The sequence below is a fragment of the Carassius carassius genome, chromosome 17 (assembly GCF_963082965.1).
Source record: "Carassius carassius chromosome 17, fCarCar2.1, whole genome shotgun sequence".
Lineage (NCBI taxonomy): Eukaryota > Metazoa > Chordata > Actinopteri > Cypriniformes > Cyprinidae > Carassius > Carassius carassius.
The window spans coordinates 6,278,828-6,298,863 of NC_081771.1; the positions used below are offsets into that span (position 1 = coordinate 6,278,828).

General features: G+C 36.1%; 2 protein-coding genes across 3 annotated transcripts; both read right to left on the reverse strand.

Annotated features, from left to right (window-relative positions):
• Positions 1 to 168: 168 nt before the first annotated feature.
• On the reverse strand, positions 169 to 11,977 carry tespa1 (thymocyte expressed, positive selection associated 1). 2 transcript variants are annotated; one of them, XM_059570582.1, is made up of 11 exons: positions 11,747 to 11,977; positions 10,112 to 10,265; positions 9,327 to 9,369; positions 8,583 to 8,623; positions 7,862 to 7,915; positions 6,874 to 6,913; positions 6,675 to 6,773; positions 4,521 to 4,729; positions 3,478 to 4,430; positions 1,001 to 1,085; positions 169 to 604 (listed from the first exon to the last, which is right to left on the reverse strand). In XM_059570582.1, exons 2-11 carry the CDS (start codon positions 10,251 to 10,253, stop codon positions 534 to 536), a joined length of 1,737 nt encoding a protein of 578 aa, XP_059426565.1. In that variant the 5' UTR covers positions 10,254 to 10,265; positions 11,747 to 11,977; the 3' UTR covers positions 169 to 533. The 2 variants fall into 2 exon arrangements, with proteins under 2 accessions (XP_059426565.1, XP_059426564.1); XM_059570581.1 differs by having other exon boundaries at positions 1,001 to 1,103.
• A 3,036-nt stretch (positions 11,978 to 15,013) lies between these two features.
• oxtrb (oxytocin receptor b) lies at positions 15,014 to 19,572 on the reverse strand. The gene is made up of 3 exons (XM_059570583.1): positions 19,277 to 19,572; positions 17,716 to 18,786; positions 15,014 to 15,913 (listed from the first exon to the last, which is right to left on the reverse strand). The coding sequence occupies exons 2-3, from the start codon at positions 18,635 to 18,637 to the stop codon at positions 15,687 to 15,689; spliced, it is 1,149 nt and encodes a 382-aa protein (XP_059426566.1). The 5' UTR covers positions 18,638 to 18,786; positions 19,277 to 19,572; the 3' UTR covers positions 15,014 to 15,686.
• Positions 19,573 to 20,036: the final 464 nt, after the last annotated feature.

Consider the following 20,036-nt stretch of genomic DNA (forward strand, 5'->3'; position numbering starts at 1 on the left):
TTTATGCAAATATAGCATGCATTTGCAGTGTGGCATGAATTGCTTTCTAGCAAAGGCTAAAACAAACATGGTTCACATACTTGGTTTCATTTCTGTATTCAAATCAGAGTTTTGGGTTCGAGTCACCTCTGCATTATAAGACACGTTTTTAAACCAGTCTACCAAAAAGAAATAGTTCAAATAAATTATTTATTACCATTGTGGAATGACAAATAAAGGCAATATGTACAGCAGTTTATCCATCTGACCAAGAAGAACAAAAAGTGCACAAAACCAGATTATATGCATCATTCTAGGCTGCTAGTTTTCACATTAGGGTAATATAAAAGCAACAATCATACATGCTCCTGGTATTATTGTGCATGACTTATCTGTGCAAGCTTTTCCAAAGATAAAGTCATTCCCGATGGACAAATACACTTAGAAAGATAGGTTTGCAAACACCATTTCATTTTGACTTGAAGGACATTAGTAGACGCAGTTTGTGCTTCATTAGCCTGAAATTTGATGATGTTTTCTCTGGGGTTAAGAGGTTAATGGTGCACATCCTCATCAGCATATCCACTGCTGTCTGACTGAAAACTGTCCCCTCGCAGTGGCGATGCTGGGAAAGAGAAACAATGGTTACAAAAGTTGATGATTTTTAGATTTTCAAAGCACACAATTCACTTTCAACTGTTTCTGTGAACCAAAAAATCGATAGTGTGCAATTTTTTTTGTAACTTCCTGTTAGGTTGTTCCCCTGAAATGTGATAAGGCAGACAAGATCAGCCGGACCCAATTTACCGCGTACAATGTGTTTTTAACAAGTCAGCAAAACACCTCCCTTTATCGCCACATTAACACATGTTGCTTTCTGTGAACTTGTAAAGCTGACTTAGCTGATTATCAGCTGTTCAGCTGAATTTATTTTACTAAACTGATCAAGAATTAGTCAAATTAGTGGTTAAAATTTTCCTCACGAGTCCTAATCATGATAAGGACTACTCATGTTACTTACATTTGTGGTGATGCGTCGAAACAGACAATGTGACTGTGGAGCAAAATTCTGATGAAGTGGCTTCCTCTTCCTCTTCACTGTGAACCTGAATTGAAACCCTATTCTTCATGATCATGCCACAAAACAATGCCACAGTATAGAAAACTAGATCATTACATTGCCAGAGTGATGCTTTATTTTACAAAACATTGTTTTAGTGTGCTATGCATTTGCTAATGTTCTTTTTGTTTTTTAGCATGTTGCTTACTGGCCAAGTCAAAGTTTCTATGATTCTGCGGTCATTCATTATTGATTAGGGGAAAATTGTGAGTGTGAGGCATCATTCATGTCCGAAACAAACATGGTGGAGATGAAGTACATGCCACAGGTTGAATCCTTACAGGGACAGTTCACCTCTAGGACTGTATGAGGTTCCATTTGTGCCAAAAAATGAACTTACTGCTTTGTGCTTTGTACTACTCATGTCCTTGTCTGCAGACATTCCCTACTTGTTCAGATAATTTTGTATATTTCATCTGTTTATGTCATATTGCTCTGTTAGTTTTTGGTTCTATATTAGCTGCGTATTTGATTAGGCTGCTTAAGGGACCATCTGCCAATTCCACTCACAGTGCAAAAACATAAACAACGTCCAATTGTTCATTCAAATGAATAATTATTTTACAAGGTTATAATAACCAGCTAGTGGACAGACTTGACTATGTGCTTTTGCCAAATATCTCATTTTATACGTGTAAAGTACTTGTTTTAGGTGGAAAAGCTGTAATTCACCTAAATTATATTTTCAAATTCCAGTTGCTATATTCCTAGTGATATTTTGCCAATACCTCGCTTCATAAATGTTCAATCCAGTATTATTTTTAGAAAACATCCATTTATACAAGTACAGTACACTATTATTATAAGAAAGAAAAAATATATCTCCCTTCATATATGTATATGTACAGTACAGTATTATTTTGGGAAAAATACGGTACTTCACAGAAAGTTTTATTATTTTTTTCCCCCTCAAAGGTTGTACTAGTGACCAGACTGACAATACAGGTGAAGTTTTGACGATACTTTATATATATATATGGTTATGGTTAATGATTTATGGTTAGAAAAATAATATAATTAATATATGAAATTATGTATAGGTAAAATCTTATCTATACTAAGTCAGTCTGGTCACTAGAAACATAATACAACCACTGGAACATGAGCAACTCTTTACTATAGAACCTTTGAGAAAAAATTTTTTTTTAGTTAAGTACAGTAATTTTTTCTAAAACAATTGCTTTACAGTCGGCGATTAAAGGGGCAGGGTCTTGAGCAACCCCCAACACCTGTGCATGTCTTTACTGTCGTCTTTCATCAGAACATGAGTAAAGACAACAGTAAGGACACCAGAACAATATTGCATGAACAGAGGACATATACATCAACATATACTCATTTATCTGAACAAGTAGGCAATGACTGCAGACAGGGACAATTTTGAGGTAAGTTCATTTTTGGCTCAAATGGAACCTCACCCAAATGTGCAACTTCCATCGTTATTTTCTCTGCCTCATGTCAATCAAAACCTATATGCCTTTTTTCCCCCAGAACACTAAATATATTTTTAAGAATGATTTAATGGGTCCTATTATGCTTTTTGATTGGTTGAGCTGCACTAGAGAAGGCACGAACTTTATCACTTTGTCGGCAACATGCTAGCTTTCCCAAGGTAGACTAAATTAGAGTGGTTATAATCATCCGGGTTTAAATCACGTTCAAATTGATTTGATTTTGACGCAATATTTCCCCTGAAGCTGGTAGGGGGCATGACATTTCCCAGGCACCAAGTCCTGTCAATCACAACACACACTGGCCTAGCGTATTTCAGAAGGCAGGACTTCATTTGATACAGGAACTATTTGTGCCATTCATGCCAGACTGGGGAGAGAGATGTTGTAATAATGTGAAATGTGAAAAAATATAATATGTGAAAAAATAATGTTCTTTTCAAACAACCTTGTATGAGAGCCTGTTCTAGTACACCCCAAAACAAAATCAAGACTTTGTTAAAGAGCATAATAGGGCCCCTTTAAATGTTTTTGTGCATACAATGAAGCTCAGTGGGGACCCACTTTCATATTTTTCACTGCTTGTCAGACATTTTTAAAATATCTTATTTTATGTTCTATAGAAGCTCTGGAACTATATGAGGGTGAGTAAATGATGACAGAATTCTCATTTTAGGTCAACTGTCCCTTTAAGGTTTGGGATTTGTTCAAATCTCTAATCCAAAGTATGAGCAACTGTAATTGTGTAAAAAGTTATATCACGAAAGCTTGCGGTATTATAAATAACTAGTCACATTAGAATCTCTTTGCAGAGGTGGAATGCAAAGAGGGAGTTTGAAGGTGGATTCATCAATAAAAAGCTGGATAAATCAGTGTGGGCAACTGCTCTTGGCATGAAATGCATTAAAATGACAAGAGATGGCATACCTCTTCCAGCTCGAAGGAGTTGCCTTGTTTGCTCAGGTTTAGTGGTTTTACCGGCCTTAGAAACCTCTTGATGTTCGATGAACTCTGCTCATGAGTGTCTCTGTTGGAGAGGGTAGTGTCGTCCTCCCATCCAGTGATTGTGATCTGACATAACTGTTCTGACTTGGGTAAATTATATGCATTAGATTGTCTTACAGGAGATTTATTAGTTGTCTGGTGTGCAAATGGTGAGTTTTTGATATCCATACGATTTGTGTGTATGGAGCGGTAAGGTGCCTGATTCACATATTCAACAACCTGAGGGCATATGATATCATGGGCAATGATAGGTACAGGTTCCATGGTAACGCTGGAGCTATTTGAAAGCACAGAACGCAGAGTACAACCTTTGGACTTCACGTCCATGTCTGTTTTTGGCTCTAGGCAAGGTGTACACTCTGCTAATGCATGCCTGAGGTTGTGTACATTTTCATTTGTCGTCTCGGATAGTGATTGACAAGGCATACACTCTGAGGAATCAGTCCTTTCGGGGTTTCCCCCATACGACTCCTCATCGAGTTCTTTCTTGCTCTCTATAAACCAGTCCAAGTCTTGTTCCAAATCATCTACTTCCATTTGAAGACATAACTCTTCATTGTCATCTTCTGCACTCTTCTCAACTACACCTGACAGACTGCATTTACGCTTACGAGGTGAATTGCTTGGAGACGTGGAGTCCGAGCCGCGGGATCCCGTATATAAACACATTTTGGAGATAGTGTCTTTTAGTCTTTCAACAGGGGAGCGCGGTTCACTGCGGACACTGGTTCGAGACATAGTCCTCTCCACAATTGGGGAGCTGAAGGTTAACTGGGGCGGTGCAAGCTTCTGAAGAGGTGTTCGGGACACATGGGAGTACAGTGAATAGAAGGCATTGGCCATTGCCGTCAATGCCTCTACTTGTCGGAAACGACCTGCACAATAAAGAGAGACGAAGGTGAGGGAATGTGAAAATGTTTCTATAGTTGTATTAGCAGCAACATTTGAAACTCTGAATTCCTTACTTGCTAATGAAAGACAGGGGTCTTCCTGGCGTATCCTGGAGAGCTGGGATTCAAGAAAGAGGCGGAAGTTGATGCCTCTGAGCTGGGATGGGAAATTGAAGAAGCGGACTGGGATACGGGCAGTGACCTGCGGTTCCTCGCAACCGAAACCCAGCTGGAAAAGGGTCTCTTCTGCATCTTCAGCACGCATTTGGAGGACCTCAGACACGCTGGGGAATTTTTGAGATGTTATGAAGAGCGAAAGATATTTAAGAAACTAGAGATGTTAATTTCGGTTATTTTTTCTAACATTTTTTCTAACATTTGTTTCCCAGGAATGAATTTTACATGCGCAACAAACAACAGAACATAAAGATTCACATTCTTCATATCACATCACACACCTGTAGCGCTTCGGCAAGCTGAGAAAAACATAATAAAGCTTTGCTATATATAGCGAATAAATAGGACTATACAAGAAATATATTTTAACTTGAATAATAAATTACAAAAATGAATGAAAAATGCAGTTTCGGTTAATTTTTGTGCTGTGCGAAAGGGAAACAGGCGGCAGAAAGCACCATTCTATTTTTCTTTAGTCTTATTTTATGCACAAAGATTTGTTTTGATTGTGAATGTACACAAATAAAGGCAAAGCATTTACAATTCCAATTATCTTAATGACTAAAAGGAGAAGTTGCTTCCACTGTTAGAAGGAAAAAAAAAAAGAAGTGATTGCACTGGCACTGCATGCACGCACAAAGTTAAGCTTTGCTACTTGGACAATGTTGCTATAACTTCTTATAGGCTATTTTTTAATCTTGTTCTTTTTTAAAAAAGGCTACTGTTAATTGAAAGGATTTGTTGTGGAGTGAGGGGAACTAAAATAGCATAGTTATGTTTACAGTGCTTATGCGGTTTAACCGGTTAAAATGAACATCCCCGTAAGAAACCAAACTAAAGTATAGATTGAACTCAGGTAGACAGAATCTATGCCCACGGAATTCCAGTGCCTGTCATTCACAAAGACCTTAGTTCCTCATATATTTATTTGTTGATTTTTTTTTGCATAATTTCATGCTTTCAAATATCAATTTGGGTATAGTATATCAGTTCAAGGAATTTTGTTTTTGTTAGAACTGAACAATGTAGAAAATGTGAGAAATAACTGAGCGGTTTGGGTGATGGACTACTTTAGTGAGGGACACATTTATATTACAGGGTCTTATTGTCATACAGGTTGCATAAATTTACTACTTTATTATGCATCACTCTACATTTGCAACAAGCACTCTGCCTAGCTTAGCTCTGCCAAAACTATTTACAGTATGACTTCAGACGCACAAATCCATCTTGAGCATGAAAGGAAAAATGCATACTGCAGGAAAGTGTTTTGGCTATAGACGGTTTCATCGGGCGCACGCGCCTGGACCTAAGTTAACTTCCGGTCTGTGTTGTGTATATCGGTCTGGCTGTGGTGCCTTCTACAAACGCAGTTAAAGTCAAGGTGATGAGTACACTGAAGTTGGGGTCAGGTGGTTGTGCTGCGGGATGTGTTTCCCATACATTAATTTATTTTTGGAAACTCGCCACAATTTTAAAACTGATCGATTTTCAAAAAGGCTTCATTGAATAAACATGAGTAACGTTACGTACTGCACGTTTAATAATAATAATTCCTTACATTTATATGTTTAAATATCAAAACGAGGCACAGGTGTTTTTATATCGCTGTATTTCTGAAGGAAGACTTGCATGTTGTATACCTGATAAAGCAGCGTGTGAGCGTACCAGCTCTGCTTTGTTTACAGCTGTTACTGGGGAAACCTCTATTTCTCGCCCTTTATGTCTATGCTTTAAAACATCTCCTGCTGGCAAAGAATGAATTTGCATTTTCATTAAGTACGCCTGATCCACGCGGCAAACATATTTTGTTTGTTATCAAAAAATTTCTACTCTAGAGGGACTTGGCTGTTGTTATTGATTCTATTTGGAAGTCTACCGGAAGTTAAGTTAGGTCCGCAAAAGCGCGCATGCGCAGTAACTTTTGTTTATGTTGTTGCCGTTGAAACCGTCTTTTTCCTGCCAGGCACTAAGTGGGGAACCTTCATCCAGCAGGTCAGTTAAATGTGGTGCTATTTGGTCCAGTGTGTTCTGCCTTTCCCATGCTCTTACCTGGAAACAGTCCTGTTGGTAGTGGTTGAGAAGGCACTAGATGCAACGCTCTGCCCCATGCTTAATAAAGCCAGGTTGAGCTTGTGTTGTGGTGTGCTGCTGGTATACAAATACAATGAAATGAGGAATTATGGTAGGATCAGATTTAGAAACATAAATGTGTAACTCAACAGTAAAACTAAATCAACCTATTCCTTACCTAAACTGTGGTGCACCTGATGCATAATGTAATGCAGTAGCTGTAAAATAAAGAATTCAGGTTGAAATAAATGCTGCTGATGTTTACAAAATTATGTACACAAATGTTTGCGGTCACTTTTTTTTTTTTTAAAGAATTTAGTACTTTTATTCAGCAACGTTGCATTAAATTTTTCAAAAGTAATTGTAAAGACTTCGATTGATAGTTTTTTATTTTTTATTTTTATAAATACTGTTCTCAATACTGTTTTCAATATTAATATCAGCAAGAAATGTTTCTTGCGTGTCAAATCAACATCTTTAATAATTTCTGAAGGATCTAATCCAAAATCAGCTTTGCCATCACATGAATTAATTACATTTGACAATATATTTAAATAGAAATGAGTTATTTGAAATTGTATTAAGTAAATGCTGCCTTGGTGAGCATACCTTATCAAAATCGTATATATCCCAAACTTTTGAGAAGTACTATACCTTACAATAAACACTCCTTTTAAACAATTAAAAAATAAATTCATACATAAAAAAATATCTCATTTACCTTATCACTGTCTTAAAACACTATTAATTTATTACTTGCATAATATGTGTATCTGTGAATCTAACATTGTGCATGTGTGTTTCTGGCTGCAAGAGTGGCTCAATATGATATGCAGCACTTAAGATGTTATGCATGGGGGGGGGAGTGAGGGGAGGTTTGCTTTCAAACATAAATGCAGTGCTGCTTCGTATAATATATATTCACCACCATCATACTGATTATGAGATCCTTATTAACTAAAGAGGTCTGTCATCATAAATAACCAATAATCATTCAAAATTCATTACAGCGGCACAAGGGTCTAGCACAAAATAGACACTTTTAGACTCTACAAAACAGAACTGTTTGATAAAGGTGATATGCATGTTCTTGAACAATTTCAAAACAGCTGTCACCACTTCTCAATTATTGCTTAGTTACAGTTATAATTGTTGCTTCTACTCACCCTCTGCACCCAGACTCAGATCATCCTCAAAGCTGGTACCTGTCTTCGAAGGGCCTGTAGAGTTACATTTTGTAGTTTTATCAGGAAACAGAAATACAGTGAAGGTCCATTGGATATTCTAGTCATTAAACACTCACTGTTAAGCCTGCACAGAGGCAGAGTCTCCAAAATGAGAATTTTGCAACGATCTAATGGCTGTTATTCATCACATACATTATAGCATGTGCATCGGGTGGTTTCCTCCACGAAGTGCGTTTAAAACCCTTTGGTTCATGGCAAGCCATTGACTATCACGCCTATCCCAAGTTTTAGACAAGTAAGTACTAGTATTTGACCGGAAGGTCTCTGTGTGTGTGTGTGTGTGTGTGTGTGTGTGCATCAATTAAAGCAGCGGATTAATATGAAACAGTGATTAAACTGACTTGGAAATTCCTGTGCATTAAATGGTTTTAATGCATACCTGCCAGTCAATAAGAATCCAGAATTCGGACAGACCAAAAAAAAAAAAAAAAAAAAATGTGTATATATATATATATATACAGCCCAAAGAATTCCATAGATTTTACTTAAAATGTGACAGAAAGTCTATGAAGGCCTACACAATTGCATATGTAAAAATGAGATAATTTGTAATTATACTCTTTGTTGCACTGGTTTTATGCTTCAACTCAAAATCTTGAACTTAATCGTAATCCAAAAACTTGTTTTTACCTCAACCTACCTATTGTTAGGTGACTGCTTTTGGCAGGATTGGCTTCATTCCTACAGAGATGAAGAAAAGAAAAAGAAAAAAAAAAGAAAAATGCACTTTTATCAAGTGTGAATCAGCAAAGGTCTGTGGGTGGGATGCGGGCATGCAGTAAAATACTGTGATAAAAATAGAGACACACATGCACACAACACATCTTTCAATTCTTGTGGCAGTATGTACTGGTAGCCCTTATTAAGCAAATGTCAGAAAGATATCTTGCATCTTGTCAAATATGGTCTTAAGAAGCCAGAATTTTGCACGCTTTACAAGCACTGTTGATTCTGTTGGGACTGGCATCTGACTACCGCTGCTAGGAATGTATTTAGATATATAATTTATAGGCTTTGTAGAATATATTTCCAATGTGTAAAATGTGTTTATCTTTTTTCCACAAAATTTGTCTGAAAACACTTTATTCATGACCCCTCTAACACAACTTGATGTTGCAAAACCTGCACGGTGAGAAACAATAACAAAAATGTCAAGATTTGTGAAAATGAAAATTTGAAAACAAAATCTATAAATAGAGCAAAACAACGTAGCTTTCGTGTGAAGGTACTTTGTGAAAACATTGTCCATGATTATTTTTAACCTGCATGACCTTCAACGAATAAACCCAAGAACATTTGTGGTTTTCCACTCACTTGTTGTTATTGTATTACAACTGACACACAATGTCTGTCATTTATAGAAAGCATTCATACAAACACTTACCCACAACCTTGAAGCCAGGTTTCAATTTTTCCAGCAGAGCATCCTGTGGAAACAAAATAAAGACGCACATTGTGATCTCAGCCTGTCTATTTGAGAATGGGTGTGTGTGAGTGATAGAGAGAGAGAGGTGTAAATGAGCTTTCTGTTTTGGAAATAGGGTTTATCTGGAGGTAACCATGCACTGTTTGTGGTCTGTCATTTTTTTCTGATAGTAGCAGTTATAATATAGTGAGCTAAACTTAAAAGTGACCTGATTAAGCTGTAATACACTTTTTTTTCCTTTTATTCCAAACTATTGTCCAACATATATATATATATATATATATATATATATATATATATATATATATATATATATATATATATATATATATATATATATATATATATATATATATATATATATATATATATATATATATATATATATATATATTTTTTTTTTTTTTTATCTTAACTGTGTTTTGCTTCAAAGTATTTTACAAAATAAAATAAAGCATTCAATGCTCCCAAAAAGCATTTGGGTTCCTAAAAATGCATTATTAAAACCAAGTGGGGTTTTATTTAAACACGGATTATACAAGTGCAGCTTACAAGCTATATATTTCCAAAATTACAAAAGAAAATGAACTAAAATATTTAAAAGTGAACCCATAAAAGACCCTGATTGCATTAGGTACTGTAGCAGCAATTCACATGCTTAAGAGGAAATGAGATATGCAGCTTCTTTCCATATTATCAAACTATTGCCACAGCTGAACTTTAAACATTAACCTGATGCTCACCATCCACAAAGACATCATCTTGGAGCGAGAAATGAGACTGATGTTCTGCTGTTGGGCTGCGGTGTTTTGCATCTTTTACGGTAAACTTGTGGCGGCTGCTTGCCCACGCTTGTCGCCTCTCGATCTTAGAAGGACTCTCCATGTCTGTGGCCACCTACCACGAGAAAATACTTTGCAGGAATATTTAACCAGAACCGGGGACTGACTGACAAACAGTATTGCATAAAAAAGCAAAGTTTATGCAGCAGGATAGACTGCAAAATTAAAAAGTAACAAATATTAAACATCACTCTCAAATGTAAATTCTGGCAAATGTAGGCCTCTATATATAGTTAGATTTTGTTATATATCAAAATAATTCTTAACACAAACTCATGATGCTAATGATTACAATAACTTAATGCTTAATGAGTTAAAACCTTCTGATTCATACCAGTACTGTCATTTAAAATGCAAAATCGCAAATAAATTAAGCCATATGTGACATTATTCTTTCATTGCAGAACTATTTTGTACAGAAACTAACAACTTATTAATACAGACACATCAGGAGGGTTTTGGTCATGTGTTAAAGTGTTTTCACTCCTCTGTGGGTGATTTCTAATGTTTAAGTGATCAGTGTGTCAACTGTAAATGTACTCGCAGGGAGAACATTTTCAGAGTGCGACTGAAATTTCTTGCAATTTTTTAATTCATTTTGTTCAGCTGTCAGTGTAAAACTAGAATAAAATGATAGTAGCACCATTTATTTATGTTTGGCCGATGCTTCTATTGAAAATCCTGTAGCTATGTTGACCTTCTATAAATGAAAATAAGCTGTCAGAAATCATTTTTACACAAAACACATTTTTGTCCTTTATAAAACACATAGGCCTACAATTAGCTAAGTAATAAGTAAGTAATAAGACAGTGTTTTGACAATGGCGCCTGATGGTTATAATCCTAACTGAAACTATTTGTCTGCATTGAGGTTAACGTTATAGCCTACTAAATAGGGTGACGCTATTTCTGTCACCCAGCGTTTTTTTTACGGAAGGTGAAAAAAGTTAAATGTGACAAGACTGCAAAAATGAAACCGAGAATAAATATGGAAAGCACAAAAGAAATGTAAATACATCTAACGTTATTAGTCTAAAATTACTCGAGCGCTGTACCTTGTAACGGTTACTTTTACAGCGGATTACTGTTCACGAGCGTCTTGATGTTATACCAAAGTTCAACATAAGCCCCCTGACTAACTTTTGTACTGACAAAAATGTTTAAAAGCTCAATTGAAATGCATCTGTATGTAAAAATTAGCTTATTAAACCCATCCAACTTTCACTTTTGACTTCCTGGGCCTAAATTAAAGCGTTATACCCTCAAACCCTCCATCACCCTGCTGTAATCCATACATTAAGCTAACGTTACTTACAGGACAGATTGCGTTATAAAGGAAATCACGCGCAAGCGGCAAACACACGTTCAATACCACCACATTTGCCATATCACTTTCATTTATAAAAAATGTCGCGTATTATAGGCTACACATAGTCGAAAGTGACTTAACATAAATCAATACGCAAGTTGAAAATAATTAAACGATCTTTTCTTAAGGATGGAGGGTTCCATTGCGCCTCACGCTACATAGCCTACCTTTAAAAGTGCCTCGATCAGTCCATTCTCACGGCAACGGCATTATTCACCGCTCTTCTGTTCTGCATCCCGCTCACACTTACATCTTAAAGGATGTCCATCGCATGACTAAAAATAACACACGGGAGACTCAACCCCTTTAGCTTAAAAACCACGATCGATTGTTGAGCTGCCCGCCAACGCAAACTGTGGTGCTACAGTCATGACGCGCTGTAACTGACGGAAGCTGTAGGAGGAAGATGTGCTGCTGTGAAGAGCAGAATGACAACTATGTTGTGGCCACACACTGTTATAGGAAATACTGTTACACACAGTTTACACAGCAAGTTTTGGTGGTTGAAGCATAACAGACATGAAGATATCGCTCCATAAACGCACAACGTGTCTATAGGTTTATTTAAAAACAAAAATTGTTTTGTGTGTGTGTGTGTGTGTGTGTGCGTGTTTAAATCTAATACTCTGTTATAGTTTACTATTTTAACTCTTTTGTCATAGGCTGTCTGTTATTATGGATTTGTGAATTGTATGTTTGACATTGGCTTGCTTTACTGTAAAAGAAGTGTTACATTTGAAGTTAGCTATCAGTGAAACTGCCAGTAAACAGCAACTGTCTGAAGCATATGATCATAGAGTGTCACAACCCTCACTTTAACCATTAACCCAGTCAAATCTTCTCACCCTGTTTCACTTCTGAGAACCAAACTTGTAATTCAGAGAGAATTTGACAACTGTGAACTAAGAAGCATCAATTTGGTGTGGTAAAGACAGGGCTGACCTGCTCTCTTTCACTGTGAGCTTTGCAATATTAAAATATATAATCTTGTGTGTTTTTTAAACTTTGAGGGGGCAACTTTGATATTAGAAAAATAGTGGAGTGGGTAGTAGAAAAGGACAGGGAATAGGAGGATGAAGGGAAGAGTGGAGGAGGGAAAAGAGATGAAGAAAGAGAAATAGCAGAGATGTAGGAAGAAAAGAGCGGAAAAAGAGTGGTAGGCACTGAAAGAGCAAGAGGAGAGGTAAGCAGAAAGGAAGGATGGAAGACGAATGTTGAAAGGGAGCAATGTTGAAGAGGCTCAGATGAGAGCTGCTCTAAGTGATCATGTTATGAAACAAGGTCTATTTATGAAAGAGGCCGAACAGAGAGTTTAACCTAATGTGGGCAGATTTAAAGTAATTGTTCACATATTGTTCATATATATATATATATATATATATATATATATTTATATATATTATACTTTTTATTATTATTTGACAAGGATGCATTAAAGTTATAAAAAGTGACAGTAAAGAAATGTATTATGTTACAAAAGAGTTACGTTTTAAATAAATGCTGTTCTTTTGATCTATCTAATCAGCAAAGAATCCTTTAAATAATCATGGTTTCAACAAAAATAATATCAAGAACCACAAATGTTCTCAACACTGAACATAATAAGATTTATTTTCTTCTGAAAAAAAATTATATCACTGTTAGCAATTGATGTAATTTTACAGTACATTTTACAACAATACACTGTATTCATGGTTTTTATTGTAAATGCAAATGCATGATGGGAAATTGATGGACAGTCCTGTAATATTATTGTAACCACACTGTAGAAGCATTGTTTTACAGACACCACAAAGCATTGTGGGATAGCATTAAAACTGGTACTTTCATATTCTTTCTAACATAAAAAAGTCCAGTTTCCATATTAGTATAATGTTATTTTAAGGTTAGTAAAATGTTCCTGCAACATTCTCTCAGTCATTCAAACACCTGCTGTGAACAAGCAAGAAAGAAAGAGAAATAAGAACACAAACTACAACTTTCTTCAGCCAGAACTCCACAAACAGCATTACCAGCTTCACTTATAATATTAACCAGAATGATTTTATTTCTGTCATGCATCTACAGAAATTCTTATTGAGAATTCACAGAGGTTAAGATGTTGATGTCTTATTGAAAATGTTTTTTTGAGATCACCATCATAGAGATCAGGGTTTGCTTCAGTTGTGCTCTTGACCCTCAACTTTTGCTGCAAAACTTTTTTTCTGCAGCAGTTGCAGTTGTTTACAGAAAAAATTACTGCATATATAAAGCAGATCAACAAGTCCGTTTTAAAAGCAATCTGACTGCACTAAAATGGTTTAAGTGACCCAACTGTTGTGGTTCGTACACTGATATTTAACAGTGTATAAATATTGTCTTTGCTAACTTTTTGTTTAAAACATGTTTTAGGTTATTTATACACTCACAGACATCAACATTTGGCGTATGAAACACAACAATGGTGACATGTTTCATGCCAGCATACAAAACATGTTCATGGCTCCCAGCATGCATTGCTGCAATTCTGTTTTTCGGGATTGTCACAACTGTTGAGGATTGTACGACAACAATACAAAATACAACATTTTATTGTATTAATGCTACTGTAATCACAGCAACTCTGCTGTATAAACACAGAGTTTTATTGTATTAAATCAACAGTATATTTATTGTATATTACTTGGTGTAAATTCACGGCAATTAGTTGCCAGGAGTTTCCTGTAAAAATACAATACATTTTTAACAGTTGATTTTAGATGTCCATTTTCGTTTTAGTGGAAATCGCGAAGATAGTGCTATGAATAACTGAAGAACACTTAATAGCACTCTTTTGCTGTAAAGTTGTAATGAAACACTAGGTGTCAGTGTGTATCCATTTATATCCAACGAGTTTTTCGGACACTACTACTGGGATTTTTTTGAGTTTGGAAATCATATATACTGTGACAGATTTATTATTTGGCTGAAGAGGCTAATATCTGTCAAACAATTTATTATATTGCTTAATCTGATTTTCGCCGTGAGCATTTTTTTTTATCAAAGGAACTCTTAAACATTTTGAACATTTGCATATTTATAATAGATTTAATATGCTTCTATTCCCAGTTAGATGTTGAAGATATGACTGCTGAGTCTGTATGAAGTGGTTGTATTTAATTAAGTTATAACTTATAATTAAAATTCTCTCTGTTCATGGACCAAACATTAAAATAAAATAAATGAATAAATAATTGGATTCATCCTGAGAATAATTGACTCTTATTTATGTGAGCTCACATCTTCGCATTGGTCATAAAGAAAACTTGGATGTCTTCTTTGCTTCTAGCATTGTCTGGTTAGAAATTTGAAATTGATTGTTTTATCTGTGTGTGTTCAATTTCTCCAACTGCAGTTGATCATGTCCATTCATATCCACAAGCACAGTCTAATGCATTTGTTAGAACACAAAAAAGTTTAATAAATAAGATTACATTCAAGTGACTCACAGCCTTATTGATCTGCTGTGTGAACAATATTTGCAGTATATTTCTACAAAATAACAATTAAGGAACATCGCTGGGACATCAAAACCACTGAAAAGTCACTAAAAAATGAAAATCATTTACTCACCCTCAAATCCAAATCAGTATGACTTCTGGCTAACTAATCTTTGAGCTGCTCTTCTTCTAAAAAGAAAGCACCATGTAAGTCCATTCTAGCACAACGCTACAGGAAACTCAGATGTCTTCAAAAGATTTTAAGCTGTTATTTAATGTAACTCTTGTAGTCCCTATGCATGGCTGCAAAAGAATATAACATTAGGTTACTCTTTAAAATCTTTAATACCATTGATATGATTATCAAATGGGTTTAGAACAACACGAAAGTGAGTAAATTATCACACAATTTGCACTTTTGGGTGAACAAGAGATGGGTATAAATACCTCCTGTATCAAAGACAGCTACAGGTCAAGCATTAATTTAGTAAAGATACAGTTTTTAAGCTGAAGGTGATTGTAGATTATCCATGGCTAACGTATCTGAGGTCTGCACCACACCTGTAAAAATCATATGAAATGATTCCTTCGCTTATGTTATTTTATTGTTCTGTTCAATAATACGAACTGCATGTATTCCAACTTTCTCTCATGTAGTAGAGGACTGTGTCACACTCTTCTGGCTGCTGGTGCTCCTCACTGCACCTGTCCCTGAATGGCTCTTAGATCTCCATTGCCTCTTACAGCCGCAGTGTGATGCCATAAGACAGCGCTGCATGAGATCCCGGAACAGATGACCAGCGAAAAACATGTAGATCCAGGGGTTACAGCAGCTGTTGAGACTGGCCAGAAGCATCGCAATAATGAATGCCATAGCTATTAGAGACAAGACATAAAAAAGTTAGAGACATACGGGTTATGTGACTTTTAAACAGGATGATTACATATCTATGCACTGTCCACACACTTTGCCTAGATAGATAGATAGATAGATAGATAGATAGATAGATAGATAGATAGATAGATAGATAGATAGATAGATAGATAGATAGATAGATAGATAGATAGATAGATAGATATTTTCATAATGCTACTGGCCAGTAAATTTAAATGTACTGTAGGCTAGATCAATTATGGTCATTTAAGTCTGTGTATTCATTACATAGTAGATATTCTGAAAATCTTCATTGAAACAGAGACAGCAGGATGTCAGGTCAAGATGTACATACATTTTCCAAAAAAAAAAAAAAAAAAAAACACCTTAATGACAAGAGCTAGAGCTGTCTCTAAGAACAGTCTCTGTCTCTAAAATAAGTATGAAATAAGGTTACATGATGGACTGATGATGTGCACCTTGCTATATTAAAAGAATTTTTCACAAAAATAAAAACTGGTCCATTTTGCAGCATGAAACCAGGGTCACAATGAACTTTCATTAGGGAAAAGAGTTGCATGCAGGTTCTTAATAAAATATACTTTTGTTTTCCACAGGAAAAAAATAAATAAAAACAGATTTTAAAAGACGTGAAAAAAAAGATAAAATATGAATTTTTGAATGAACTGCTTGACGTCAGATTGTAATATCTAAACTTAATCTCTATTGTCCTTTCAATGTCTTATTGCTGAAACTCCAATTAAATTCAATTTGATTTTTTCAAATGCATTGCTCTAATAAATTAGATTAGTCTAGACCGTGGGTAGTCTCTCATTTGTTTGAATAAACAGGGTCTGAAATATCTGTACTATTCACTTGTAAATTACAGTGACTTTAAAAAGTGTTAAGACCACTAGTGAAAACTGTCTTTAAATCTATTGTGCATTTCTATCTTCCATTCCTTTAATAAAATTAAATAAAAACAATTTTAAAATAGTTACATTTTTTTCAAATAATTCAATTAAAGTTTTTAAGTTCAAAATAAATATTCTATTTTTCAGTATGGTCTCAGTCTTTTGCAGCCTACTGTATACACATTTGGCATTTATCTTGATGAAGTAACCTTAATTGCACTTTTATTGTGGAGGAGTAATAATGAGCAGGGGTGGGAAAGGAAATGCGTAGCAGATGGATTCCTTGCAGTTGTCTTCATTTGGGCCTTGTGGATTTGATAACAGCACAGGACCTCCTGATCAAGACAGGATAAAGAGGAACCGTTTTGATATCATGCAACATTTACTTTACCAAACCCACCCCGAGGGTGTCTGAAATGCTGTTCAGACTGTCATTTCATCTGTCTCTGTCTGTATTCTACTCTGTAAAAAGTTTTTGGGTTTATGCAACAATCAGTGGGTTTTAGAGCACAATTTATATAAAGTTAAAAAGAGATGACTATAGAGGAATACCAAAAGAATGGAGAGCATAAAATTATTTAGGTACAATTTTATATGTGACTGGACTAAGGTATATCTTGTTTTATTGCCATAATAGATTTCTTATTTCTTTTAATAGACCAGAAAGAAACATGACCTGCAGATTAAGGACATAAATTGTTTGTATTACTATCTTATATTAGCTTTTATTACGATAAATCGCCAAATTTGAACCAATTATATCAATAATAAACTTATTTTGTGACATATATTGCTTGAAAAGTTAAAGGAATTAAACATGATTATGCACTTGTATTATAGGCTACACGTTATGGCATATTCATCTAAAAATCTTTAACATCCTGTATTACCTTCTCTTGGAGCCATTGGATCCCAGGCGGACCACATCTGTACGAAGAAAAACGGCGTCCAACAGATGATATAAGCCAGGACGATCACAAACGTCATTTTCACCGTCCTGATCTTAGCTTTGGAGATCAACTTGACGCTGCTGACGCGGGAGAGCGCGGTGCCCTTGGCTGGCCGCGGGGTCAAGGACAGACTCTGGTCGCGCCGGGTCTTTAGCTTAAAGTTTTGCCATATTTTATAACTTATAAGTCCATAACAAACACTTAAAATGGCTACAGGAATTATGTAGATTGTGAGACTTATCCACGTAACGTAAGCCTTTGCGCCCCAGGGCTGAACAAAATCCGCCCAGCAGTCGAAGACCCCGTCGCCCACCTCTCTGAGGGAGAAGATGTACACCTGTGGCAAACTGAAGAGCAGGCTTATAATCCAAGAGGCCAGCACGAAAAAACGGTCCTTTCGACGGCGCAGAGATCGCAGAGGCTGCCATATAGCCAAACATCTGTCGATAGACATCAGCACGAGCATGTAAGTGGATGCAAACATGCCAACCACCTGTAGGTACTTCACCAGGCGGCACAAAAAGTCTGGTCCATAAAAGCGAAAGGTGATGTCCCAGATAAGTTGAGGGAGAACTTGAAAAACCGCCACCACCAGGTCAGCTATGCTCAAGTGTTTCATGAAATAGTACATCCGCGACTGAACGTGTTTACTTGTCTGGATAGCCACAAGGACGCACAGGTTGCCGGCGAGCGCCAGAAGCAGAATCAACACCAGGACGGTTACTTCGACTTTCGCCACTTCTTCGTTGCGCTTCAGAGGGTTTACGGTTTGGTTCAATCCTCTAGTGTCGTTTTCCTTGCTTGAATTTGTCCAGGAATCGTTGTAGGGCCAGAAAATCGTTTCTTTCAGCAGGCTCTCCATCGTGCGTAAAATGCGCGTCCGAGCACGCTGTATTGGCGGGGTTCTGACGACTCACGCGCTATAAATCGTTACACATGCGTGGAAAGATGCCGTTAGGATGTGCATTTAGCACCATATGTTGATGATGTAAAGAAAATGGGTCCCGTTCACTGCAAAATAAAAATTAAATAATTTCAAGACGGTTTTTTTTTTTCTCTTTCATTCAGTTATTTTCAAATCACTAGTTGGTACGTGATTATTTGCAATATGAAAAGTTATAATAACAGCAGTGTAGTTTTCAAGTTTTTTCAATGTTATGACTGATTAGGATCTGTTGCTATGGTTACCTCCTCGCACGCGATTACTGTTCGCGCGCGTCTATTTCGCGCCCTGAATAACTTTCGTGGTAAATGAAATATTTGAAACCCCAATTAGAAAAACTGCATATTTGCAAACAGTATACTTAATAAAAACAGCCTTTTCTTTTGAGTTCATTTTTTGCAAGTCCCTTTAGTCAGCGTTTATTCTTTTTTCACAGAGCATAACCAATAATAAACAATACTAACTGTTTAATTGTAATTTTAAATACCGGTTGGCTATATAATATATTGATTAAAATAATTAATTTCAAATATTCAACTGTGAAAAAAAATCACTTACCCTTAATGTATTTCGAAAGAGATCCATTCTGTATGTCTTTGGTTTGAAATGAAGCTATCACTGATGTATAGCGTTGACTTTCTCCTATGAGTGCTCGGATACAGCAGCTCTGTCTGCTCAAATCTCAAAACGAACACAGTTATATGAGGGTGCACTGGGTGGATTTGTCCTGGCATGCATTTACACATTTCTGCCACTGAGTGCCATGGTGCTGTGCTGGAATATTGAATGTATTTTACCATGATGATATTTATAGAAACAATCAACAGCTAATGTGCGACCCAGTAGGAGAGACAGGGTCTAGTTGTCAAAAGCAATTTCAGCTAGCTGCAGATTTCCATTGTGGCAACTAACCCCATATACTTTGACAGCATGCCCCAATAGCAGGTTCAGTGTGTGTCAAAAGAACTTTACCCTATCTTCTTTTCCTGAACAATAATGGTGGAAAAGTTAAAATGCATGCCTATATAGAAACTTTCAAAAATGTAAATAAATAAATAAATAAACTATGAAAGTAGACAAAGATTTGCTTTTTATTGTGCAGTGAATGGGTGCCATCAGAATGAGACTCCAAACAGCTGATTAAATTCCTGAAGTTAAAGACATCTTAATGATAATTTGGTTATTACAAAGATCTAAGCTTTTCACTTGACAAGACGTTAATGGATTTTATCAGCTGTTTTTATCAGCTCTCATTCTGACAGCACCCATTCACTGCAGAGGATCCATTTTGGTGAGCAAGTGATGTAATGTAATGCTT

What these genes read in the sequence shown, in the direction of transcription:
- tespa1 (XM_059570581.1), bottom strand. Translation starts at nt 10,253, where the DNA reads ATGGAGAGTCCTTCTAAGATCGAGAGGCGACAAGCGTGGGCAAGCAGC. An exon ending in ACCAACAGGACTGTTTCCAG is followed by an intron (nt 4,730 to 6,674) that starts GTAAGAGCATGG and finishes AAAATTCCCCAG; the next exon opens with CGTGTCTGAGGTCCTCCAAA. An exon ending in TTCGACGCATCACCACAAAT is followed by an intron (nt 605 to 1,000) that starts GTAAGTAACATG and finishes TCTCTTTCCCAG; the next exon opens with CATCGCCACTGCGAGGGGAC.
- oxtrb (XM_059570583.1), bottom strand. Translation starts at nt 18,637, where the DNA reads ATGGAGAGCCTGCTGAAAGAAACGATTTTCTGGCCCTACAACGATTCC. An exon ending in TCCAATGGCTCCAAGAGAAG is followed by an intron (nt 15,914 to 17,715) that starts GTAATACAGGAT and finishes TGTCTCTAATAG; the next exon opens with CTATGGCATTCATTATTGCG.